This window comes from Lepus europaeus, chromosome 16 (genome assembly GCF_033115175.1).
Source record: "Lepus europaeus isolate LE1 chromosome 16, mLepTim1.pri, whole genome shotgun sequence".
NCBI lineage: Eukaryota > Metazoa > Chordata > Mammalia > Lagomorpha > Leporidae > Lepus > Lepus europaeus.
The window spans coordinates 88,234,886-88,256,456 of NC_084842.1; the positions used below are offsets into that span (position 1 = coordinate 88,234,886).

General features: G+C 53.7%; 1 protein-coding gene across 3 annotated transcripts in view; it reads left to right on the forward strand.

Annotated features, from left to right (window-relative positions):
- The window catches only part of LOC133775271 (TBC1 domain family member 14), a 213,171-nt gene that overhangs the window by 42,564 nt on the left and 149,036 nt on the right, over positions 1-21,571 (forward strand). For all 3 annotated transcript variants that reach the window (XM_062213487.1, XM_062213489.1, XM_062213486.1), the window contains one exon: positions 10,896-11,033. In XM_062213487.1, the coding sequence (XP_062069471.1) occupies positions 10,896-11,033 (138 nt within the window). The remainder of the gene's footprint in view (positions 1-10,895; positions 11,034-21,571) is intronic.

Sequence of the window (21,571 nt, forward strand, 5' to 3'; positions counted from 1 at the left end):
TTTTAAAAAAATTTATTTATTTGACAGAGTTAGAGAGAGAGACAGAGAGAAAGGTCTTCCATCTTCTGGTTCACTCCCCAGATGGCTGCAACGGCCGGAGCTGTGCGGATCCAAAGCCTGGAGCCAGATGCCTCTTCCCGGTTTCCCATGCGGGTGCAGGGGCCCAAGGATTTGGGTCATCTTCTGCGGCTTTCCCAGGCCACAGCAGGAGCTGGATCTGAAGAGGAGCAGCTGGGACTAGAACCGGCGCCCGTATGGGATGCCGGCGCTGCAGGCAGAGGATTAACCACTGTGCCACGGCGCGGCCCTGATTCCAGTTTTCTGTTCCAGTGGTTGATCCCTGCCACAGGTGGAGGCTGGGGCTGAGTTCCAGCTCCTGGCTTCAGTGTGGCTGAGCCCCAGCTGCTGCAGGCCTGGGCAGAGAGAGCGAGTGAGGAGAGATCCCCGCTCTCTGTTTTTTCTGCCTTTCAAATGAAAGTAATACACAGTTCTCTAAAGGTGATCCCAGGGCCAGTGCGTGGTGCTGCAGGCTAAGGCTCCTCCGACACCCACATCCCATGTTGGTGCTGGTTTGAGTCCTGGCCGCTCCACCTGTGTGAGAGAGAGAGTGTGTGTCTGTGTGTGTATCTCTGCCTGTCTCTCTCTCTATATATATGTGTGTGTGTGTGTATGTGTGTGTGTGTGTGTATATATATATATCACTCTACCTTTCAAATAAAAATAAATAATTTTGTTTTTAAAAAGTGAAATCTTGGAGCCGGCGTTGTGGCGTAGTGGGTCAAACCACGACCTCTGGTGCCGACACTCCACGTGAGCACTGGCTGCTCCACTTCCCGTCTGACTTCCTGCTGATGTGCCTGGGAAAGCAGCAGAAGGTGGTGCACGTGCTTGGTACCTGCCACCCACGTGGGAGACTCAGGACTGGAATTTTAGGCTCTTGGCTTCGGCCTGGCCAGCCCTGGCCATTGCAGCTCTTTGAGGAGGGAACCAGCAGTTGATGCCCCCCAACTCTGGTGTTTAAAACAACACAGTAAATTTTTTAATGGAATCCCTGTTCCCGAGTTCACAGTGGACATCTTGTCCCAGGCAAAACTGCAGTTCCAGCAGCATTTTGCACCTGGTAGGGAACCATGCTGCTCTCCTCAGTCAGTGCCTGTTCACCTTGCAGGCACGGTCACTGCATTTTCACTTTAAAGTGAAAGGCAAATACCAAAAGAACACAACAGAATTTTGTATTCTTTTTTTTTTTTTTGACGGCAGAGTGGACAGTGAGAGAGAGAGAGACAGAGAGAAAGGTCTTCCTTTTTGCCGTTGGTTCACCCTCCAATGGCCGCTGCGGCCAGCACACTGTGGCCGGTGCACTGCGCTGATCCGATGGCAGGAGCCAGGTGCTTCTCCTGGTCTCCCATGGGGTGCAGGGCCCAAGGACTTGGGCCATCCTCCACTGCACTCCCTGGCCACAGCAGAGAGCTGGCCTGGAAGAGGGGCAACCGGGACAGAATCCGGTGCCCCGACCGGGACTAGAATCCGGTGTGCCGGCGCCGCAAGGCGGAGGATTAGCCTGTTGAGCCACGGTGCCGGCTAGAATTCTGTATTCTATAAATGCCTTCTAAACTGTTAATATGTGCAATGAAACTCATGCTTGTGGACTGATATTAACATTCGGCAGTATCTCTTCATGTGAAAATACTTTGAAAGACAAAAATACATAAGATATTATAAATCAGTATAGGACAAGAAGTGAAGCATCCATATTGGAGAGGAAGATGTCAATCTTTCTCTAGTCACATATCACGTCTTCGTGTAGAAACTCCCGAGTGGGCAGGCACTGTAGAAAGGCTGGTAAAGCCACCACCTGTGCTGCCGCTACCCCAGGTGGGTGCTGATTCCAGTCCCGGCTGCTCCACTCTGACTGACTCCCGCTAATGCACTTGGGGAAGCAGTGGAGGCCGGCCCACTGCACCCCGGGGAGACCTGGAGCTTCAGTGGGGGCCGGCCCACTGCATTACACGGAGACCTGGAGCTTCAGTGGGGGCCGGCCCACTGCACCCCGGGGAGACCTGGAGCTTCAGTGGGGGCCGGCCCACTGCACCACGGGGAGACCTGGAGCTTCAGTGGGGGCTGGCCCACTGCCCCACGGGGAGACCTGGAGCTTCAGTGGGGGACGGCCCACTGCATCCCAGGGAGACCTGGAGCTTCAGTGGGGGACGGCCCACTGCACCACGGGGAGACCTGGAGCTTCAGTGGGGGCCGGCCCACTGCATCCCGGGGAGACCTGGCGCTTCAGTGGGGGACGGCCCACTGCACCACGGGGAGACCTGGAGCTTCAGTGAGGGCCGGCCCACTGCACCACGGGGAGACCTGGAGCTTCAGTGGGGACGGCCCACTGCACCACACGGAGACCTGGAGCTTCAGTGGAGAATGGCCCACTGCACCCCGCGGAGACCTGGAGCTTCAGTGGGGGCCGGCCCACTGCACCACGGGGAGACCTGGAGCTTCAGTGGGGGCCGGCCCACTGCACCACAGGGAGTCCTGGAGCTTCAGTGGGGGCCGGCCCAAGTGCCTGGGCTCCTGCACCCACGCGGGAGACCTGGAGGAAGCTCCTGGCTTCAGTCTGACCTAGTTCCAGGCGTTGTAGCCATTTGGGGAGTGAACCAGCAGATGGAAAATCTCTGTCCTTCCCTCTCCGCAACTCTGCCCTTCAAATAAAATACGAAATCTTTTTTAAAAAGGTATTTATTTTGGCGATGGGGAACACTTTGACCCCCAATTGTTATCTCTCCCCTAAAAAGTTCACCTTCTCATCAGTAGACCTGTATGAAATAAAAATCATACTGAACAATATGTTGAATTTTTTTTTTTTTTTTGACAGGCAGAGTGGACAGTGAGAGAGAGACAGAGAGAAAGGTCTTCCTTTTTGCCGTTGGTTCACCCTCCAATGGCCGCCGCGGCTGGCGCACCGCGCTGATCCAAAGACAGGAGCCAGGTGCTCCTCCTGGTCTCCCATGGGGTGTAGAGCCCAAGCACTTGGGCCATCCTCCACTGCACTCCCTGGCCACAGCAGAGAGCTGGCCTGGAAGGGGGGGCAACAGGGACAGAATCTGGCACCCTGACCGGGACTAGAACCCGGTGTGCTGGCAACGCTAGGCAGAGGATTAGCCTATTGAGCTGCAGCGCCGGCCAAATATTTTTTTTTAAAAGGTTTGTTTATTTGAAAGAGTTACCCGGAGAAAGAGAGGCAGAGAGAGAGGTATTCCCTCTGCTGGTTCACTCCCCAGTTGGCCACAGCAGCCAGAGCTGCACCAGTCCAAAGCCAGGAGCTTCTTCCAGGTTTTCCACATGGGTGCAGGGACACAAGGACTTGGGCCGTCTTCCACTGCTTTCCCAGGCCATGGCAGAGAGCTGGATGGAAATGGAGCACGGGGACTTGAACCAGCGCCTATATGGGATGCCGGCACTGCAGGCGGCAGCTTTACCCACTACACCACAGCACTGGTCCCTTGAATTCTTATCAATACAATTATAAAGTGTATTCCCTCCCCGCTCTCCCCCCCCCCCCGATCCCCCACCCCTCCCACTCCTGCTCCCCCTCCCCCTCTGCCCCTCCTCTGTCTCTTGTGAAAAATGCCTACATTGTGTCCTTGATGTAGCTGCCTCTGGTCTTAAAGCCTTCACTCTGCAGCCCTCCCAGGTGCTGGCACGCTGTGGCCTGGCCCCTGCCTCTGCCCAGGCCCAGGCTCTGCTTCAGTGGCCCCTCCTCGGCCAGGAGGCCTGTACCTGCCTCCCAGGGCTGAGAAGGGAAGGGTTGCCTCCTGTACGTGTTCTGTGTGTGTGTGACGGCACCGGGGCCTGGACGTGTTCTGTATGTGACAGCACCGGGGCCTGGACGCGTTCTGTATGTGACAGCACCGGGGCCTGGACACGTTCTGTATGTGACGGCACCGGGGCCTGGACACGTTCTGTATGTGACGGCACCGGGGCCTGGACGCGTTCTGTGTGTGTGTGACGGCACCGGGGCCTGGACGCGTTCTGTATGTGACAGCACCAGGGGCCTGGACGCGTTCTGTATGTGACAGCACCGGGGCCTGGACGCGTTCTGTGTGTGTGTGACAGCACCGGGGCCTGGACGTGTTCTGTATGTGACAGCACCGGGGCCTGGACGCGTTCTGTGTGTGTGTGACAGCACCTGGGCCTGGACGCGTTCTGTGTGTGTGTGTGTGTGTGTGTGACGGCACCGGGCCTGGACGCGTTCTGTGTGTGTGTGACGGCACCGGGGCCTGGACGCGTTCTGTGTGTGTGTGACGGCACCGGGGCCTGGACGGGTTCTGTGTGTGTGTGACGGCACCGGGGGCCTGGACGGGTTCTGTGTGTGTGTGACGGCACCGGGGCCTGGACGGGTTCTGTGTGTGTGTGACGGCACCGGGGCCTGGACGGGTTCTGTGTGTGTGTGACGGCACCGGGGCCTGGACGCGTTCTGTGTGTGTGTGACGGCACTGGGGGCCTGGACGCGTTCTGTGTGTGTGTGACGGCACCGGGGCCTGGACGCGTTCTGTGTGTGTGTGACGGCACCGGGGCCTGGACGCGTTCTGTGTGTGTGTGACGGCACCGGGGCCTGGACGCGTTCTGTGTGTGTGTGACGGCACCGGGGCCTGGACGCGTTCTGTGTGTGTGTGACGGCACCGGGGCCTGGACGCGTTCTGTGTGTGTGTGACGGCACCGGGGCCTGGACGCGTTCTGTGTGTGACGGCACCGGGGGCCTGGACGGGTTCTGTGTGTGTGTGACGGCACTGGGGCCTGGACGGGTTCTGTGTGTGTGTGACGGCACCGGGGCCTGGACGCGTTCTGTGTGTGACAGCACCGGGGCCTGGACGCGTTCTGTGTGTGTGTGTGTGACAGCACCGGGGCCTAGACGCGTTCTGTGTGTGTGTGACGGCACCGGGGCCTGGACGCGTTCTGTGTGTGTGTGTGTGTGTGTGTGACGGCACCGGGGCCTGGACGCGTTCTGTGTGTGTGTGATGGCACCGGGGCCTGGACACGTTCTGTGTGTGTGTGACGGCATCGGGGCCTGGACACGTTCTGTGTGTGTGTGTGACGGCACCGGGACCTGGACGCGTTCTGTGTGTGTGTGATGGCACCGGGGCCTGGACGCGTTCTGTGTGTGTGTGGCAGCACTGGGGCCTGGACACGTTCTGTGTGTGTGTGACGGCACCGGGGCCTGGACGCGTTCTGTGTGTGTGTGTGTGTGTGTGTGTGTGACGGCACCGGGGCCTTGACGCGTTCTGTGTGTGTGTGACGGCACCGGGGGCCTGGACGCGTTCTGTGTGTGTGTGACGGCACCGGGGCCTGGACGCGTTCTGTGTGTGTGTGACAGCACCGGGGCCTGGACGCGTTCTGTGTGTTTGTGTGTGTGTGTGTGTGACGGCACCGGGGCCTTGACGCGTTCTGTGTGTGTGTGATGGCACCGGGGGCCTGGACGCGTTCTGTGTGTGTGTGACGGCACCGGGGCCTGGACGCGTTCTGTGTGTGTGTGACAGCACTGGGGCCTGGACGCGTTCTGTGTGTGTGTGACGGCACCGGGGCCTGGACGCGTTCTGTGTGTGTGTGACGGCACCGGGGCCTGGACGCGTTCTGTGTGTTTGTGACGGCACCGGGGCCTGGACGCGTTCTGTGTGTGTGTGACGGCACCGGGGCCTGGACGCGTTCTGTGTGTGTGTGTGTGTGTGTGACGGCTCCGGGGCCTGGACGCGTTCTGTGTGTGTGTGATGGCACCGGGGCCTGGACGCGTTCTGTGTGTGTGTGACGGCACCGGGGCCTGGACGCGTTCTGTGTGTTTGTGACGGCACCGGGGCCTGGACGCGTTCTGTGTGTGTGTGACGGCACCGGGGCCTGGACGCGTTCTGTGTGTGTGTGACGGCACCGGGGCCTGGACGCGTTCTGTGTGTGTGTGTGTGTGACGGCACCGGGGCCTAGACGCGTTCTGTGTGTGTGTGTATGTGACGGCACCGGGGCCTGGACGCGTTCTGTGTGTGTGTGTGTGACGGCACCGGGGCCTGGACGCGTTCTGTGTGTGTGTGACGGCACCGGGGCCTGGACGTGTTCTGTGTGTGTGTGACGGTTCCGGGGCCTGGACGTGTTCTGTGTGTGACGGCACCAGGGCCTGTGGTCGTCCGCTCACATCTTCCTCCACGCCAGACTGTGCTGAGTGTCCGACGCCATCAGAAGGCACTTGCACTTGCGTGGTTTCTGGATGAATGGGTGAATCTGTGTCCGTGCTTAACCAGGGAAGACAGGAGATGGGGACTGCCAGTCCCCTGTGCCAGGGTAAGAGCTCTAGGCCTCTCCGCGTTTTGTCGTGGACTTTGCATTTAGACAGAATCTTCTGTGACATACAGGAGCGTGGCCCAGTGTCGGCGGACACACACTTCCTGCACCTGCTGGCCAAGAGACAGGCTCCTCCGTGACCTCTTAGCAGCCGTTCTTCTCGGGGCTTGCTTTCTTGGAAGAGACAGAGAGCTTTCCTCTGGATGTCTTAATTGGCATCTTCATCACTAGGCCAAACGCCTGCCTCTTTTATTCATTTATTTATTTGAAAGGCAGGGTTACAGAGAGGCAGAGGCAGAGAGAGAGGTCTTCCATCTGCTGGTCCACTCCTCAGATGGCCGTAACAGCCAGAGCTGTGCCGATCCAAAGCCAAGAGCCAGGACTTGGTCTCCTATGCGGGTGCAGGGGCCCAAGGACTTGGCCATCTTCTGCTGCTTTCCCAGGCCATAGCAGAGAGCTGGATCGGAAGAGGAGCATCTAGGAGTCTAAGTACACACCTGTATGGGTTGCCGGCACTGCAGGCGGCGGCTTTACCTGGTACACCACAGTGCCAGCCCCATCTGCAAACTTAATGTCCACTTATGGGTGTGTGTAGCCAGAAATGAGGTCACTCTTTTGTAAACTACTTTTACATATCGTGTATAGCTTTCCATGACGATAAATAACCTTCATAATTTCTTCTTAATGGCTAGAATATCCTGTTGCCCGATGGGCTGTGACTGGTTTGTCCACGTTCTCTGTGCTGACATTTGGTTCTCTGCGCGTGTGATCAGCATCACTATGGCTAGGTGTTTCCCTAAGACACATTTGCGGAAGTAGAATGACGGGGTCATGGCCAGGTGCGTGTTGAAGCTGTGTGGCCCGTGTGTCTGTGTGTGTGACACGTGTTTGTTGGGATGGTTGGGTGTGTTGTGTGCTGAGCTGTGGTCCAGCTTCCTGGGGAGGTGTGCTTGCACGAGTCAGTGCGGAGTCGGGCGCAGCAGCCCTGTTTTCAGTAATTCTACAAGTGGATTTTCTGCGGTCTGAACAGTGGGAAACTGACGTGTTTCTTCGCCTTCAAGCAGCTTTGAGTCTGCATTGTTAGGGTTGTGGCCTGTGTTCCTGTTACAGGACAAGCCTGCTCCCTCTCCGGAGGTGGCGTGGATAAGAATGTCGCCCAGGAAGCGTGTTCAGTGAATGACGCGTGTCAGTAACTCTCATTCCGAAAGGGCACGTTCCCCCGGAGGTGCCAGTGGTTCCACTCAGGTTCATGAGCTCCGAAAACGTGCCCCAGTGACTGTTGGTTTATTTTAAAGAGTTACAGAGAGAGACACACAGAGGTAGATCTTCCATCTGCTGGTTCCCTCCCCTAATGGCTGCAAAGCCGAGGCTGGGCCAGGCTGAAGCCAGGATTCGGGAACTTCTTCCAGGCCTCCCATGTGGGTGCAGGGGCCCAAGCACTTGGGCCATCTTCCGCTGCTTTTCCATGTGTGTTAGCAGGGAGCTAGATTGGAAGAGGCGTAGCCGGGACTAGAACTGGTGCCCAGATTGGATGCTAGGCTCATAGGCAGCAGCTTAACCCTGTAGGCCACAATGCTGGCTCCATGACCAAGTAATTAAGTAAAATGCATGCTCACGAGGGAGGGATCTTTCACTTTGATGAAGTAATTTTTATGTATTGGATCAAAGTAAAAATTGTACCATATTTGATCATCCTAGATTTTTGGAAGCTACTGTTTTGCTTCTTCTCCTTTATTCAGGCCATCACTCATTATATCTGTTTCCTGAGGGCCTGCTATTGGCCAGGTGTTCTAAGTGGCTTCTTAATTTTGTTCTTTCTGCCCTTTCTAGTCCTTTCCCCCCTTATTTCCACTGGTTTTAATCATTTATCAAATGAACGGCTTAGGAGACCAAACAAAGCAAAGCAACGAGAAAGTAGCTGGCTTGCTTGTGAAGAGCCCTGGCAGCTCTGCCAAGAGTTGGATCACTGGAAATGGACCTGCCCTGGAGTCGAAGGATGCCCAGGTCAGAGCCACAGATCCTATTGGCTCCAAGCTGAAAAGCCCTTCACTCAGCCCAACTTCCAAAGTGACCACTGCAGTTGAGGGGACAGCCAAGTAGGGTCAGCAACATTGCAGGCAGAACTGTAAATTTCTTGTTAGAGATGCCCCCTGCCTTTACCTGGCCAGCTCTCCTCCCAGGCCAGCCAAGTAATGAAAGTCAACAGAGTGCCTTCCCCTAGGAGGTTCACACCTCCCTTAGGATATACCCCATGTGAAGAGATAGATAGGTCTGGGCCTCTTAACTTACAAGGCCTAAAGCCCAACAGATTATTATCAAGCCCCTTCTATCAGGTTCTATTTGCCTCTCAATCAGAAAAATTACTTGTAGCTTAGACAGCACCTTTCTTAGCTCCTCTAATAATGACTCTGTCCTTTGTTCTAGACCCTGTCTAGTGCACTTGGGCCTCATTCCTTTGTAATCATAACCTCTACTCTACCACCAATGGCTCTACTCCAAACATGTGTGTACTGATGGTCCTCTTCCCCACTTAATGCTGTATAATTGTTCAGACCTGGTTAAGGCCACTCTTAGGATCATTGGTTACTATCCTCAACCTGTCTTTTATGACCTTGTCTAAATATGATCAGAGTCGGGGAACTTGGAAGGCTTCCATAGCCTTGGCAACTCATGACGACAGCCTAGGGTGGTTACTGGCGCCATAAACTAGAGTGTCAATTTGTTGGGTCAACAACAGGAGCCACTGTGCGCTTGCTCCTGATGTGGGATCTCTGTCCTTAATGTACTGTACATTTTGATTTAATGCTATAACTAGTACTCAAACAGTATGTTTCACTTTGTGTTTCTATGTGAGTGCAAACTGTTGAAGTATTTATACTAAATTGATCTTCTGTATATAAATAGAATTGAAAATGAATCTTGATGTGAATGGAAGGGGAGAGGGGGCGGGAGAGGGGAGGGTTGCGGGTGGGAGGGAAATTATGGGAAGGGGAAGCCATTGTAATCCATAAGCTGTATACTGGAAATTTATATTCATTAAATAAAAGTTAAAAAAAAAAAAAAAAAAGAAAGTAGCTGGCTTGAGAAACAGCCATGTAAATCTGCACTTAGACCATCACAGGGCCGGGCCGGCGCCGCGGCTCACCAGGCTGATCCTCTGCCTGCGGCGCCGGCACCCCGGGTTCTAGCCCTGGTCGGGGCACCGGTTCTGTCCCGGTCGCTCCTCTTCCTGTCTAGCTCTCTGCTGTAGCCAGGGAGTGCAGTGGAGGATGGCCCAGGTGCTTGGGCCCTGCACCCGCATGGGTAGACCAGGAGAAGCACCTGGCTCCTGGCTTCGGATCAGTGCAGTGCGCTGGCCGCAGCGGCCATTAGGGGGTGAATCAATGGACAAGGAAGACCCTTCTCTCTGTCTCTCTCTCTCTCTCTCACTGTCCACTCTGCCTGTCCAAAAAAAAAAAAAAAAAAAAAAAAACATAGGGCCGGAATCAGTGCCTGCTGCCTGCCAATGGCCTGGGAAAAGCAGTGGAAGATGGCCCAAAGGTTTGGGTCCCTGCCACTCATGTGAGAGACCCGGATGGAGCTCACCAGCTCTGGCCACTGTGGCCATCTGGAAAGTGAACCAGCAAACAGAAGATCTCTCTGTCTCTCCCTCTTTCTCTGTAACTTTTTCAAATAAATCAATCTTCAAAAAAAAAAAAAAAAAAAAGAATATCATAGAGCCAAAGAATTTGTAGTAATGTTGGGGTAATGTTCACAATATAACAGTGAGGTCAGATACAAAATTGAACAGTGTGAATTCACATTTTTTTTTTTTTAAGATTTATTTATTTATTTGAGAGGCAGAGAGAGAGGTCTTTCATCCGCTGGTTCACTCCCCAAATGGCCGCAATGGCCAGAGCTGAGCTGGGCCATCTTCCACTGCTTTCCCAGGCCTTAGCGGAGAGCTGGATTGGAAGTGGAGCAGCCGGGACTAGAACCAGCACCCACATGGGATGCTGTCACTTCAGGCTGTGGCTTTACCCACTACACCACAGCGCCGATCACTCACATATGTTTTTAAAAGTGTAGAGAAAAAACTGAGTGAAGCACATTAAATTGCTATTTTCATTGAGCAGTAGGATCATGGGTGAGTGTTTTGCCTTGTATTTTGAATTTCCTTCAGATTTTTACTGTGCACATACATAATTGGGGAAAAATAATGTCCTTTCAAAATATTTTATGTTTCCCTACAAAAACAGTAGGGCTTGAACCATTTAACTGTAACAATGTTAAGACCTGGATACTCATTACTGAAGAGAAGACATTGAATGGGTATAACTTAGAATTTATACTGAAATTCAGTTTTTATGCGCGTACAAATGTCTGAGCTGGTCCCTGGCTAGCACCTTAGGTAACGGGCAGCAGCCAGACGAGTTCTTCTGCAGTGTGGGTGGGCAGTGTGCTGCGGTCTCCTGGTGGTGTGCGCCATGCCGTGCACGGGGGTGCTTGGGAGGGGCGCGTGTGTGAGGAGGAGAGCAGCAGGTTCTGCCCTGGGACTTCGTGCTGAGCGTTCGACCTGTGCAATCTTGTTGTAGGAGAGTGACACCTTCCTGGGCTGGGAGAAGGGAGCCTACAGGAAATGGGGAAAGAGCAAGCGGAAGTGCTCCGACCTGACCCTGGAGGAGATGAAGAAGCAGGCTGCTGTCCAGTGTCTTCGATCTGCTTCTGACGAAGTAAGTTCTGGTTCTCTTTCCTTCACTTAGGAGGAGAAAAGGCCAAGAAAGGTTGTTATCTTGTCAGCATTAGTGGATGGTATTGTTTTCCCCTTTGGCATTTTTCCATATATTTTAAGTTTTATGAAATACGCTTTTGGGTGTGCTACTCTGATTAGAATATATACAAAATTTTATAGCCTTTTTTCAATTTAACTTAAACATTTATTCCTGTTATTATTATTGTCTTTATTCTTTTCAGTGGCTAAATTGTTATATTTTATCAAGTACTTTTTGACAGTAGTAGAATATTTCTGTTATTACTGGATATTTGGTTTGCTTTTGTTACACTGTTGAGGATATTTTATGTGTTTTTTCTCCCCTCCACGGTCAGTGTTATTTCCTCTGGATTTAGTCCTAGGGGTATGATAGCAATTCTAACCCTTCAGGAGCACTATCTGTGTTCATATCTCAGAATTTTTTGTTTGCTTGTGGTTGTTTTTTTTTTTTAGAAACTATTACAAGATTATTTGTCTTTTAAGATTTCTAAAATTTATTTGTTTAATAGTCAGAGTTACAGAGAGGGACACACAAACACACACACACACAGATCTTCCATCGCCTGGATCACTCCACACATGGCTGCAATGGCCAGGGCAGGGCCAGACAGAAGCCAGGAGCCAGGAGCTTCCTCTGGATCTCCTGTGTGGGTGCAGGGGCCCGAGCTCTTGGACCGTATTTTGCTGCTTTCCCAGACCATTAGCAGGGAGCTGGATCAGAAGTGGAGCAGCGCCCATGTTGGATGCCGGCGTCGCCGGTGGCGGTTTCCCCTTCTACACACAGTGCTGGCCCCGATTACTTGTCTTTCAGCACTCAATGTAAAATATTTCTGATGTCTTTGAGCTCCTGAAATTACAGAATAATTGTAGAATAGGATAATCTGTTTAATACTATAAATTCTTACTTGCTTATTTGTTCTAAGATGTAATCTCTGAGATCATAACTGCTTGAAGTCACGTTGCTTTAACCACGCTGTTGGAGGTGGTGTGGTTTAGCTGACAGAAGTCCAGCCTCCAGAAACCGTTCCTTGGTTCCGTTGGGTAGTCAGTAGGAGCGTCTGTCTGGCTGCTGCCTGCCGTGTATGCGTTTTAACACCTGGAGGGTGTTTCCCACTCTCGTGTTCTCACCCAGCTCAGCATTCTCTGTGGAAGTCTGGGTGCTGGGCTGAGTACTCGGGGTACTGTGTGTGTACTTGGGGTGGTGCAGCCTCCCGTCCCGAGCTGTCGTTGTGCATCGGGCTGTCTTATCGTGAGCAAGGCCTGAGAGTGACCGGTCTCTTCTCCTGGTCCCTGGGCGCCTAGCGCGTGGAAGTACTGGGTTCTCCGGAACTGGACGCCCATTCCCCCACAGCGCACCCCTTCTCCCCCATCCTCCTCTTCCCAGTTGTGTCCTTCTCCTCTACTCTCTGGATTTTTTTTTAACTTGTGAATTTCATGAAGCTACGGCTTCGTACTCTCTGGGATAGAAATGTGAAAGCTACCACACATGTATTTTGGGGACCGTTGGATTACAACAAATAACGTGATTCACCTAGTGTAAGAAATAGTAAATATACAGAGCCCCATGTGAGTGCCAGTTCAAGTCCCGGCTGCTCCACTTCCCATCCAGGTCCTTGCTGACACACCTGGGAGAGCAGCAGAAGACGGCCAAGGGCTTGGATGGAGTTCCAGGCTCCTGGCTGGCCTGGCCCGGCCACAGCTATGGCAGCCATTTGGGTAGTGAACCAGCAGATGGAAGAGTCTGTCTGTCTCTCCCTCTCTCCCTAACTCTGTCTTTCAAATAAACCTTTAAAACACACACACACACACACACACAGAGTTTCCAGTGCTGGGAGTACTCCAGCCTCAGGAGGGATCTGAGCTGGGAACTCCTGGTGGTCGGCACACAGACCCCGTCTCTCACTGGCGTCTTCGCCGTCTCTGATTCTGGCTTTCTCTGCTGTAGCCCCTGCAGAGTGAACATGGCTACGCATGCCCATCCCACCATGGCTGCAGCCTGGTATCTAGCGCCACTGAACTGCAGAGCATCTGATTGGCTGGGTGGGGCCGGGGTGCCTGGAGGTCGCTCTTCAGCAGTTGTCGGAGGAAATGGTGAGGCCAGCTAGTCACCCAGAAAGGCTGTGCTCAGGGCTCAGGGCCCTGGAGGCCGAGGGAGGCCCAGTGGAGCTCTGAAAGGCGTTCAGGGTGCGGATGGTTTGCCACAGTGAGCAGTTCAGCTGAATTCTTGGAGCAAAATGCAAAGCAGCGGCCCGGCCGTGCTGGGGAGGAGCCTCGGCGTGCTGCAGCTCCAGTCAGAGGTCTCCCTGCTCCCGCCGGCGACTCGCGCCTTCCACTCCCAGTTCGGCCGTGCGAGCAGCCACAGCAGCTGGAATCAGCTGTGAGGGGACGAGGGTGACAGGAGCGTGCAGCAGGAATGTGGGGCTGCACAGCCGCCTCGCACACGCACGCACACACGTGTGCGAGGGCAGCGGCTTGCAGGGGTCTCCTTGGGTTGTTGCTTTGGAAAGAAAGGCTTTCCTTCGCCTGGCTGTATCCCATAGGCAGGTTTTTTTGTTTTTTTTTTGTTTGTTTGTTTGTTTTTTAAGTATTTATTCATTTGGATGGCAGAATTAGCAGAAAAGTTAAGACAGAGAGAGAGGTTGATCTTCCATCTGCTGGTTCACTACCTAGATAGCCGCAACAGCCAGGGCTGGCCAGGCTGGAGCCAGGAGCTCCATCCAGGTCTCCCACGTGGGTGGTGGGGGCACAGCACCTGGACCCTCGTCCACTGCTCTCCCAGGCGCATTAGCAGGGAGCTGGTTCGGAAATGGTGGGACTCAGACTGGTCCAGCGTTGCAGGTGGCAAGTTCACCCTCTGTGCCACGGTGCCAGCTCTGGGATCTTTAGTTCCAGCCCCAGTAAAGTGTTTATTCTGGCTTGCTCTTCCTTCTTTGTTTCATGAAAAATTGTTGCATTGTGTTTTCCTAATGGTTTTGTTTTCAGTTCTGTCCACTTAAAACCCGCGGAGGTAGGTAGTCAGTGATTGCTTACGGAGAATGAAGACGAAGTCCCCAGCCCCAGGCCCTCCTCCAGGCCCCTGCGGCGTGTGCATGCATTTCTGTCCCCGGTGGAGAACTTGTGGGTCCTTTCCTGGCCTTTCCATTCCTCCCCAGGGGCCCCAAGGTACCCCTCATTTGGTATTTATGTTTCCTATTTGTATTTTTATTTTTATCTTTCTTTTTGTATTTTTATTAAATATTGTTTGAAGGTATTCACAAGTATGTAGCATTATTTTGCATGTTCTTAAACTTCTTGTAAATGGGACCATCCATACTATATATCTTTTTTTTTTTTTTTTTTCATTTGACAGGTAGGGTTATAAAGAGTGAGAGAGAGAGACAGAGAGAAAGGTCTTCCTTCTGTTGGTTCACCCCCCAAATAGCTGCCATGGCCAGAACCGAAGCCAGGAGCCAGGTGTTTCCTCCTGGTCCCCCACGCGGGTGCAGGGGCCCAAGCACCTGTGCCATCCTCCACTGCCTTCCTGGGCCACAGCATAGAGCTGGACTAGAAGAGGGGCAACTGGGACAGAATCCGGTGCCCCAACCGGAACTAGAACCCAGTGCCCATATGGGATGCCGGCGCCGCAGGCGGAGGGTTAACCTAGTGAGCCACGGCGCTGGCCCCCGTACTATATATCTTTTGAAACTTCATTCTCTCAAGAACTCGTGCTGGGGCTAGTGTTGTGTCCTAGCTGGTAAAGCTGCCACTTATACTACTGGACCCCATATGGATGCCAGTTCACATCCCAGCTGCTCCACTGAAACCCAGCTCCTGTCAGTGGCCGGGAAAAAGCAGTGGAAGATGGCCTGAGTGCTTGGGCTCCTGCACCCGAATGAGAGACCCTGATAAGGCTCCTGGCTCCTGCCTGGCCCAGCTCTGGCTGTTGTGGCCATCTGGGGAGTGAACCAGCAGATGGAAGGTCTCTCTCCCTCTATGACTTTCAAATAAGTAAATAAATCTTAAAAAAATGTTTGGGTTAATCACATTTTTTTAAAGATTTACTTATTTATTTGAGAGATAGAGGTACAGACAGAAAGAAGGAGAGACAGAGAGAGGGGTCTTCCATCCACTGGTTCACTCCCCAAATGGCTGCAATGGCCGGAGCTGGGCTCATCTGAAGCCAGGAGCTTCTTTCAGATCTCCCATGTGTGTGCAGGAACCCAAGGACTTGGGGGCCAACTTCTGCTGCTTTCCCAGGCCATGGTGGGGAGCTGGATAGGAAGTGGAGCAGCCGGCATTGAGCTGGCTCCCATATGGGATGCCAGTGCTGCAGGCGGAAGCTTAACCTATAGCATGGTGCCGGCCCAGTGATCACATTCTTCTAATTTTTTCATTCTGAAATATTTGTCAATATTTGTCAATATTAGTCAATTGTGAGACCATGAAGCCGTGGCCCTTCCAGCCATTCCGTTTCTGCCTGCTGTGGAGCGACGTTACTGCACGCTCACCCTTGTACGCACACATGGTTCTTTTTCTGGTATATGTATGTACGCATCAGATAACTGGGTTGAAGTGTGTTTTCTTTCTTTTTTTTTTTTTTTAACTTTTTTAGCCTAAAAGTGGGCATTTGGTGCAAGCTGTGGGCCTAGCCGCCTGTCCTCCTGTGCATTGTTGTTTCCCTGCCCGTTAGTGGCCTCCTCGGGTCATGTTTCCTGGATTAAAAACAATTGTTCCAAGTTCTGCTTTGAAGTTCTTGTTAATTGAACAATGAGGGGTAAACTGTATCTGAGCATTCAGCCCTGGGCCTTCTGAGCCTCTGTGCCTGAATCTTACTTAGACATTGAGTTGTTACAGGACTGGGGATCTGAAAGGAAGAGACATTGCCGTCTCCTGGTTGACATAAGAAACAGAACATTTTCCTACCTGTGAAAAAATAGGGCTAGCCCGAATCGGCAAGGCGCTGTGGGAGCTGGGCATGTCGAAGGACCCCGTTGGTGTGGAAGTCCTTCCCTGTCCTAGGGGATGACGACACGGAGGCTGAGGCGTGCTGCTCGTCCAGCCTCCCACACGTCAGCCTGCTCCGGAGCGACAGCCACCTGCTTGTGCGTACTGTCACTGCTCACGAGTGACGCAGAGCTGAGCTGCCTGCTCCAAAGCCTTGGCGGTAGTTTGGATCACTGTGCACAACAGGCTGAAGTCCTCTACTCTTTTTTTATTTATGTATTTATTTGAAAAGCAGCATTACAGAGGGGAGGGGTGGGGACACAGAGATCTTCCGTCTGCTGGTTCACTCCCCAAAAGGCCACAGTGGCTGGAACTGCGTCGAACTGAAGCCAGGAGCTTCTGCTCAGTCTCCCATGTGGGTGCAGGGACCCAAGGACTTGGGCCATCTTCCACTGCTTTCCCAGGCCATAGCAGGGAGCTGGATTGGAAGGGGAGCAGTTGGGATGTGGGACTGCAGGCGACAGCTTTACCTGCTGTACCACAGAGCCAGCTCCTCCTCTTTCTTTTAAAAGCTTTATTTGAAAGGTAGAGTGACAGAGTGGGGTGGAGGGAGTGCTACCTTCTATCCAAATGGCCACAATGGCTGAGGTTGGGCCAGGCTGCAGCCGGGAGCCGGGAGCCGGGAACTCTATCCTGGTCTCCCACAGGGGCGGCGCGAACCCAGGCGTGCTGATCTCCTGGCACATCAGCAGGGAGGTAGATTGGAGCAGCTGGGACTTGAACTGGCGTGCACTCTGGTAAGGGCTGCTGGTGGCAGGTTCGTCTGCACCTCAGCATGGGCTGCCACAGAGTCTAGCTGTCTTTCCTCCCTCATCGTGGGCCTTGGAGCTCTTCCTCCCTACAGCGTTGATGGTTTATCCAGGGGACGCTTCGTTACAGAGAGCGAAGGTAGGAAAAACTGGAGCAAGGAAGGCGGAGGCAGAAATCTGCCGTCTGTTGGTTCACTCCCAGGTACAGCAGTTTAGGACGGGGCCAGGCTGCAGCCACGAGCCAGGAATTCCATCCCGCTTCCCCACGAGTGTGGCGGGAATCCTGGTGCTTGGGCCGTCTCCTCCCTCCCGGGCACGGCATCAGGACCCTGAATCAGGAGGGCGTGCAGCGGGCCTCAGGACGGGAGGAGGGCACTCCGAGTGGCAGTCAGCCAGAGTCCCAGCACTCGCCCCGGGCCGGTTTTTTAGCTGCTTCTGTGTTCAAGGCTGGAACCACAACCTTCATGCAGGTGCCTTGGCGGAAGTAGATTATTGTTTTTGGAGTTTTTAAAGTTTAGTTACTTCCTGGGCACTGAGAGTATGAATTTGTGAATCCTAGAATATATTCTGAGTCCTCTTACTTGTTGTTCTTTTGTTATTGGCTTAACCTGCAAATTAAATTTTAAAATTTGGTATCTCGGCTGGCGCCACGGCTCAACAGGCTAATCCTCTACCTTGCGGCACCGGCACACCAGGTTCTAGTCCCGGTTGGGGCACCAGATTCTGTCCTGGTTGCTCCTCTTCCAGGCCAGCCCTCTGCTATGGCCCGGGAGTGCAGTGGAGGATGGCCCAAGTCCTTGGGCCCTGCACCCACATGGGAGACCAGGAGAAGCACCTGGCTCCTGCCTTCGGATCAGCGTGGTGTGTCAGTCGCAGCACGCCGGCAGCGCCGGCTATTGGAGGGTGAACCAACAGCAAAAAGGAAGACTTTTCTCTCTGTCTCTCTCTCTCTCTCACTGTCCACTCTGCCTGTCCAAAAAAAAAAAAAAATTGGTATCTCCTATCCACTGGTTACTCCCCAGATGCCCACAATAGGAGTGGGCCAGCGCAAAGCCAGGAACCCAGAACGCAGTTCAGGCCTCATGAGGGTGGCAGGAGCCATCACCTGATGTCTCCCAGTGTCGCATTAACAGGAAGCTGGAATTGGGAATGTATTCAGGTCTCAGGCCTCAAACACAGATATTCCAGTGTGGGATGTGTGTGTCCACGTGCTGTCCTAACCATTGCACTAAACTCCTGTTCATCATTAAGTTTTTAAAAGGTTTTAAAGCTTGTATTCATTAAGTATGAAATGGATCCCTTACTGTAGTGTGTCGTCCCCAGTAATTATTCTGCACTAAAGTTGGGTTTCCTCCTGCTGACCTTCGAGTTCTGTTCTAGGAATCAAAGTCCAAGCTCTGAGCGACTGAGGGCAGCGAGAGCAGAAGGCAGGGTGCCTCGTTAGCGCTTCCTGAAGCTTGCTGGGTCGAGAGCCATTTTCTTTGCTTCCTTCTCTGTGGTCTGCTGCTGGGAGGCTCAGTGCTGGCCTGGCCTGGCCTCTGAGCGACTGAGGGCAGGAACACCCAGGCCTGCTCTCCTCACGGGACTGGTGCTTTCCTGGGCGTGACGGGGAGCTGTGACCTCTCTGTGTGGCTCATGGAGCCCAGGAGTTTGCATTGCAAGAAGGCGTGTCTCCCCGAGTTGCTCTCACTGTGAAGCCCCATTGCTGAGAGCGGGTCCAGCCTGGCAGTGGGTGACGGGAGGCCGGCTCGGGGTGCCCCTGTCAGTTACGTCCAGGAGGGGTTGGGCACTGAGGCACTGGGCTCCCCACAGGGGAAGCGTGAGGCACAGCCATGAAGCAGGCAGATGGCAGGTTGTATTCCGGAGCCGGAGAGGGTGTGATTTCTGCCCGGAAGACGGTGCTGTTGAAGTGCACGTTCAAGGAGACAGGAGGAATGCAGCAGAGGTGTGGGAGGTGCGCTTGAAGAAGTCTCCCAGGAAGTAGAGCAAACAGAAATGCGAAGTAGCGGGAGGAGGAATGGGGGAGCAGTCCCCGAAGTCCAGTGACAGCGTCAGAAAACGTGTCTGTGGGGTTAGCACCGTTTTCCAGTTCTGATAGGGAAATGATTCAGGGAGGGTCACACGGCGGGCGACAGCTGGGTGCCACCGCATGTCACAGTGGCCAGTGGTCACAGGGCTGGGGGCACCTTTCCAGCATTTAGGGAGTACCCAGTCCAGGTGAGTTCTCTATCGAAGATGATTAACTGAACAGCAAAAACCTTTGCATACAGAGAGGAGAGAGAATGGAGCAGGGTTGATCCAGTTGTCTGTGCTTGCTTTATGGTTCCGGGTCTGAGCTGAGAAGGGTGGGAAATGTGAGGAGCGAAGAGAAGAACCAGGATGTTGCAGGATGGGAAGAGACAGGAATTTTCCAGGGAACGAAAAAGATTCCCCAGTTCCCACGAGCGCACGCTGCGGGGCGGCAGGGACGGCTCACGTATACCACCCACATGGGAGATCAGGACTGAGCTCCAGGCTCCTGGCACAGACCCCGCTGTTGTGTTTGGGGAGTGAGCCAGCAGATAGATGATCCCTGTCTGTCTGTCTTCCAAATAAAAATTAGTGACTTTTCAGAGAAATGAATGGAAAAATGAGGTTCTGGAAAATCAACAACATGTGCCGGGTTTGGAAATGGCACCTTTGAAGTCAGATGTCAGGGCTGTGATGGGTGCCTTGCTCCGTGTCGTCTTGGTGCACCCTTAGTTCTCAAGGGGGAGGTGGTGGCACACACACCCCGTGCTGCTGGTGACTGTGGCAGGACAGCAGTCGAGGACCCGGCCCACCAACCCCAGTCCAGTTCTGTTCCACTTGTCCCTGGTGTCAGGGAGCCGGAGTTGTTACCTAAGCTCAAGAGGGAGGCCCTGGCTCTGGTGCCCTCCTGGCACATGGGTGCGAGGACTCTGTTCACTGGGTACTGAGTGTGTGCGTGATAGACCAGGGGCTGGCTGGGTCTGCATTCTGAAGACGAGCCTGTGACTCCCGGAACTCGCCTGCCTGGGCGAGGCTTCCGCTTTGTGGGTGCAGGTCACTGCACCTTGAGCTGTCGAGTGCTCTTAGGGTTGGTGGAACCCTGCTACATGTACCTGATGGATGCTGGTAGGTTGGCTGGGTGGGATCACTTAGGAAAGCAATTTGTGAGTCCAAAGAAAGAATGTTAGCATTTTTTAAAAAAATTTATTTATTTATTTTGAAAGAGTTGCAGAGAGAGGGGGAGAGACAGACAGAGCTCTGCCATCCTCTGGCTCACTCCCTAGGTAGCCATAATGGCCAGGGCTGGGCCAGGCTGAAGCCAGGAGCTTCATCCAGGTCTCCCACGTGGCTGGCAGGGGCCCAAGGACTTGGAGCAGCTGAGACACAAACCTGCGCCCTTAGGGGCTGCTGGCGTTGCAGCGGCAGCTTTACCCGCTCTGCCACAATGCCGGCCCCGTTTGTGTTATTTTCACCTGGGGCTGGCATTGTGGCGTAGCAAGTTAAGCCTCTGCCTGGAATGGTGGCATCCCATGTAGGCACCAAATCGAGACCTGGCTGCTCCACTTCTGATCCAGCTCCTCACTAATGCGCCTGGGAAAGCAGCAGAAGACGGCCCAAGTGCTTCGGCCCCTGCCATCCAGATGGGAGAGCTGGATTGAGTTCCAGGCTCCGGCTTCTGTGTGGCCCAGCCTGGCCGTTGCAGCCCCTGGGGGAGTGAAACAGAATATGGATGATACCCCTCTCCCCTCTTCCTCTTTATATCACTCTCAAATAAATAAAAAACAAATCTCAAAAAAGTTCTCCTTGGCAGCTCTAAGTTAACACCTCAGAGCACCTGCCGGGACACATCAGGATGTGGTGACGCTCTGTGATGTCCCTCTGTGCTGCTCAGTTACAGTAACCCAGTGCTTAGTGACTTAATGAACATATATGTGTGGACTGTTGCAGGATCTGGGAGGGAGGCCTGCTGACACTCAGGGTGAGAAGTGAGCACATTCGTACAGGAAGCAGGTTGTTCTCCTGTGTGAGTAAGTGTGTGTGTGTTGTCTAGGGTTCATTTCCAGGACAGAGTGTGGAACTGCCTCGTTGCTAGTTTGTAGTGACCGTTCTGTGGGCGCGTGTTCCATGGCAGCCCATTTCAAGGGTGTTTAAGGAGGTTCAAGCAGCGATCCCTGGAGACGGACCCTGGGCTGGGACCGCAGTGGCCTAGCTTGCTGCGCAGACAGTATGCAGCGTGTCAGCTGACACCGGTGTTAGGTTCGTGACCTGGAGGAAATGCGCCGTGATTGTCTGCCCGGCACACCTTGGACGCCATGGTAAGCCCTCTCTCTCCGGGGGAACTGTGAGTAGAGAAGTGTTCTGGCTGATGTCTGCCGCGGCTTGTCAGAGTGCTCAGAGGCGTGAGCAGCTGCCCCTGGCCGTCGGCTGGGCCCCTCTGAGCGGTGGCGGCGAGAGGCGGACGGCGCGTTGGCCGAGTTGTTTGCGATTTGCTGTCGGCATTCTCCTGTGTTTCTTGCTGTCAGACCGTGTAACTGTGGGGTTTCTTGTTTAGGACCGCGGTAGGACTCGTGCTGAGTCATTCTGTGTTAAGTGGCTGGGATGCAGTTCTATTTTTAGCCCTGAAGGCCCATGAGGACACCGGGTTAGCTAAGACAGCGGGTTCTGTGCCTCTGTCAGCAGTGCCACCAGGAGAGACTTGATTCCAGTGTAAATAGGACTTTAGCCACGGAATAAACCTGAAGTTTCTAAGAAATGTGTT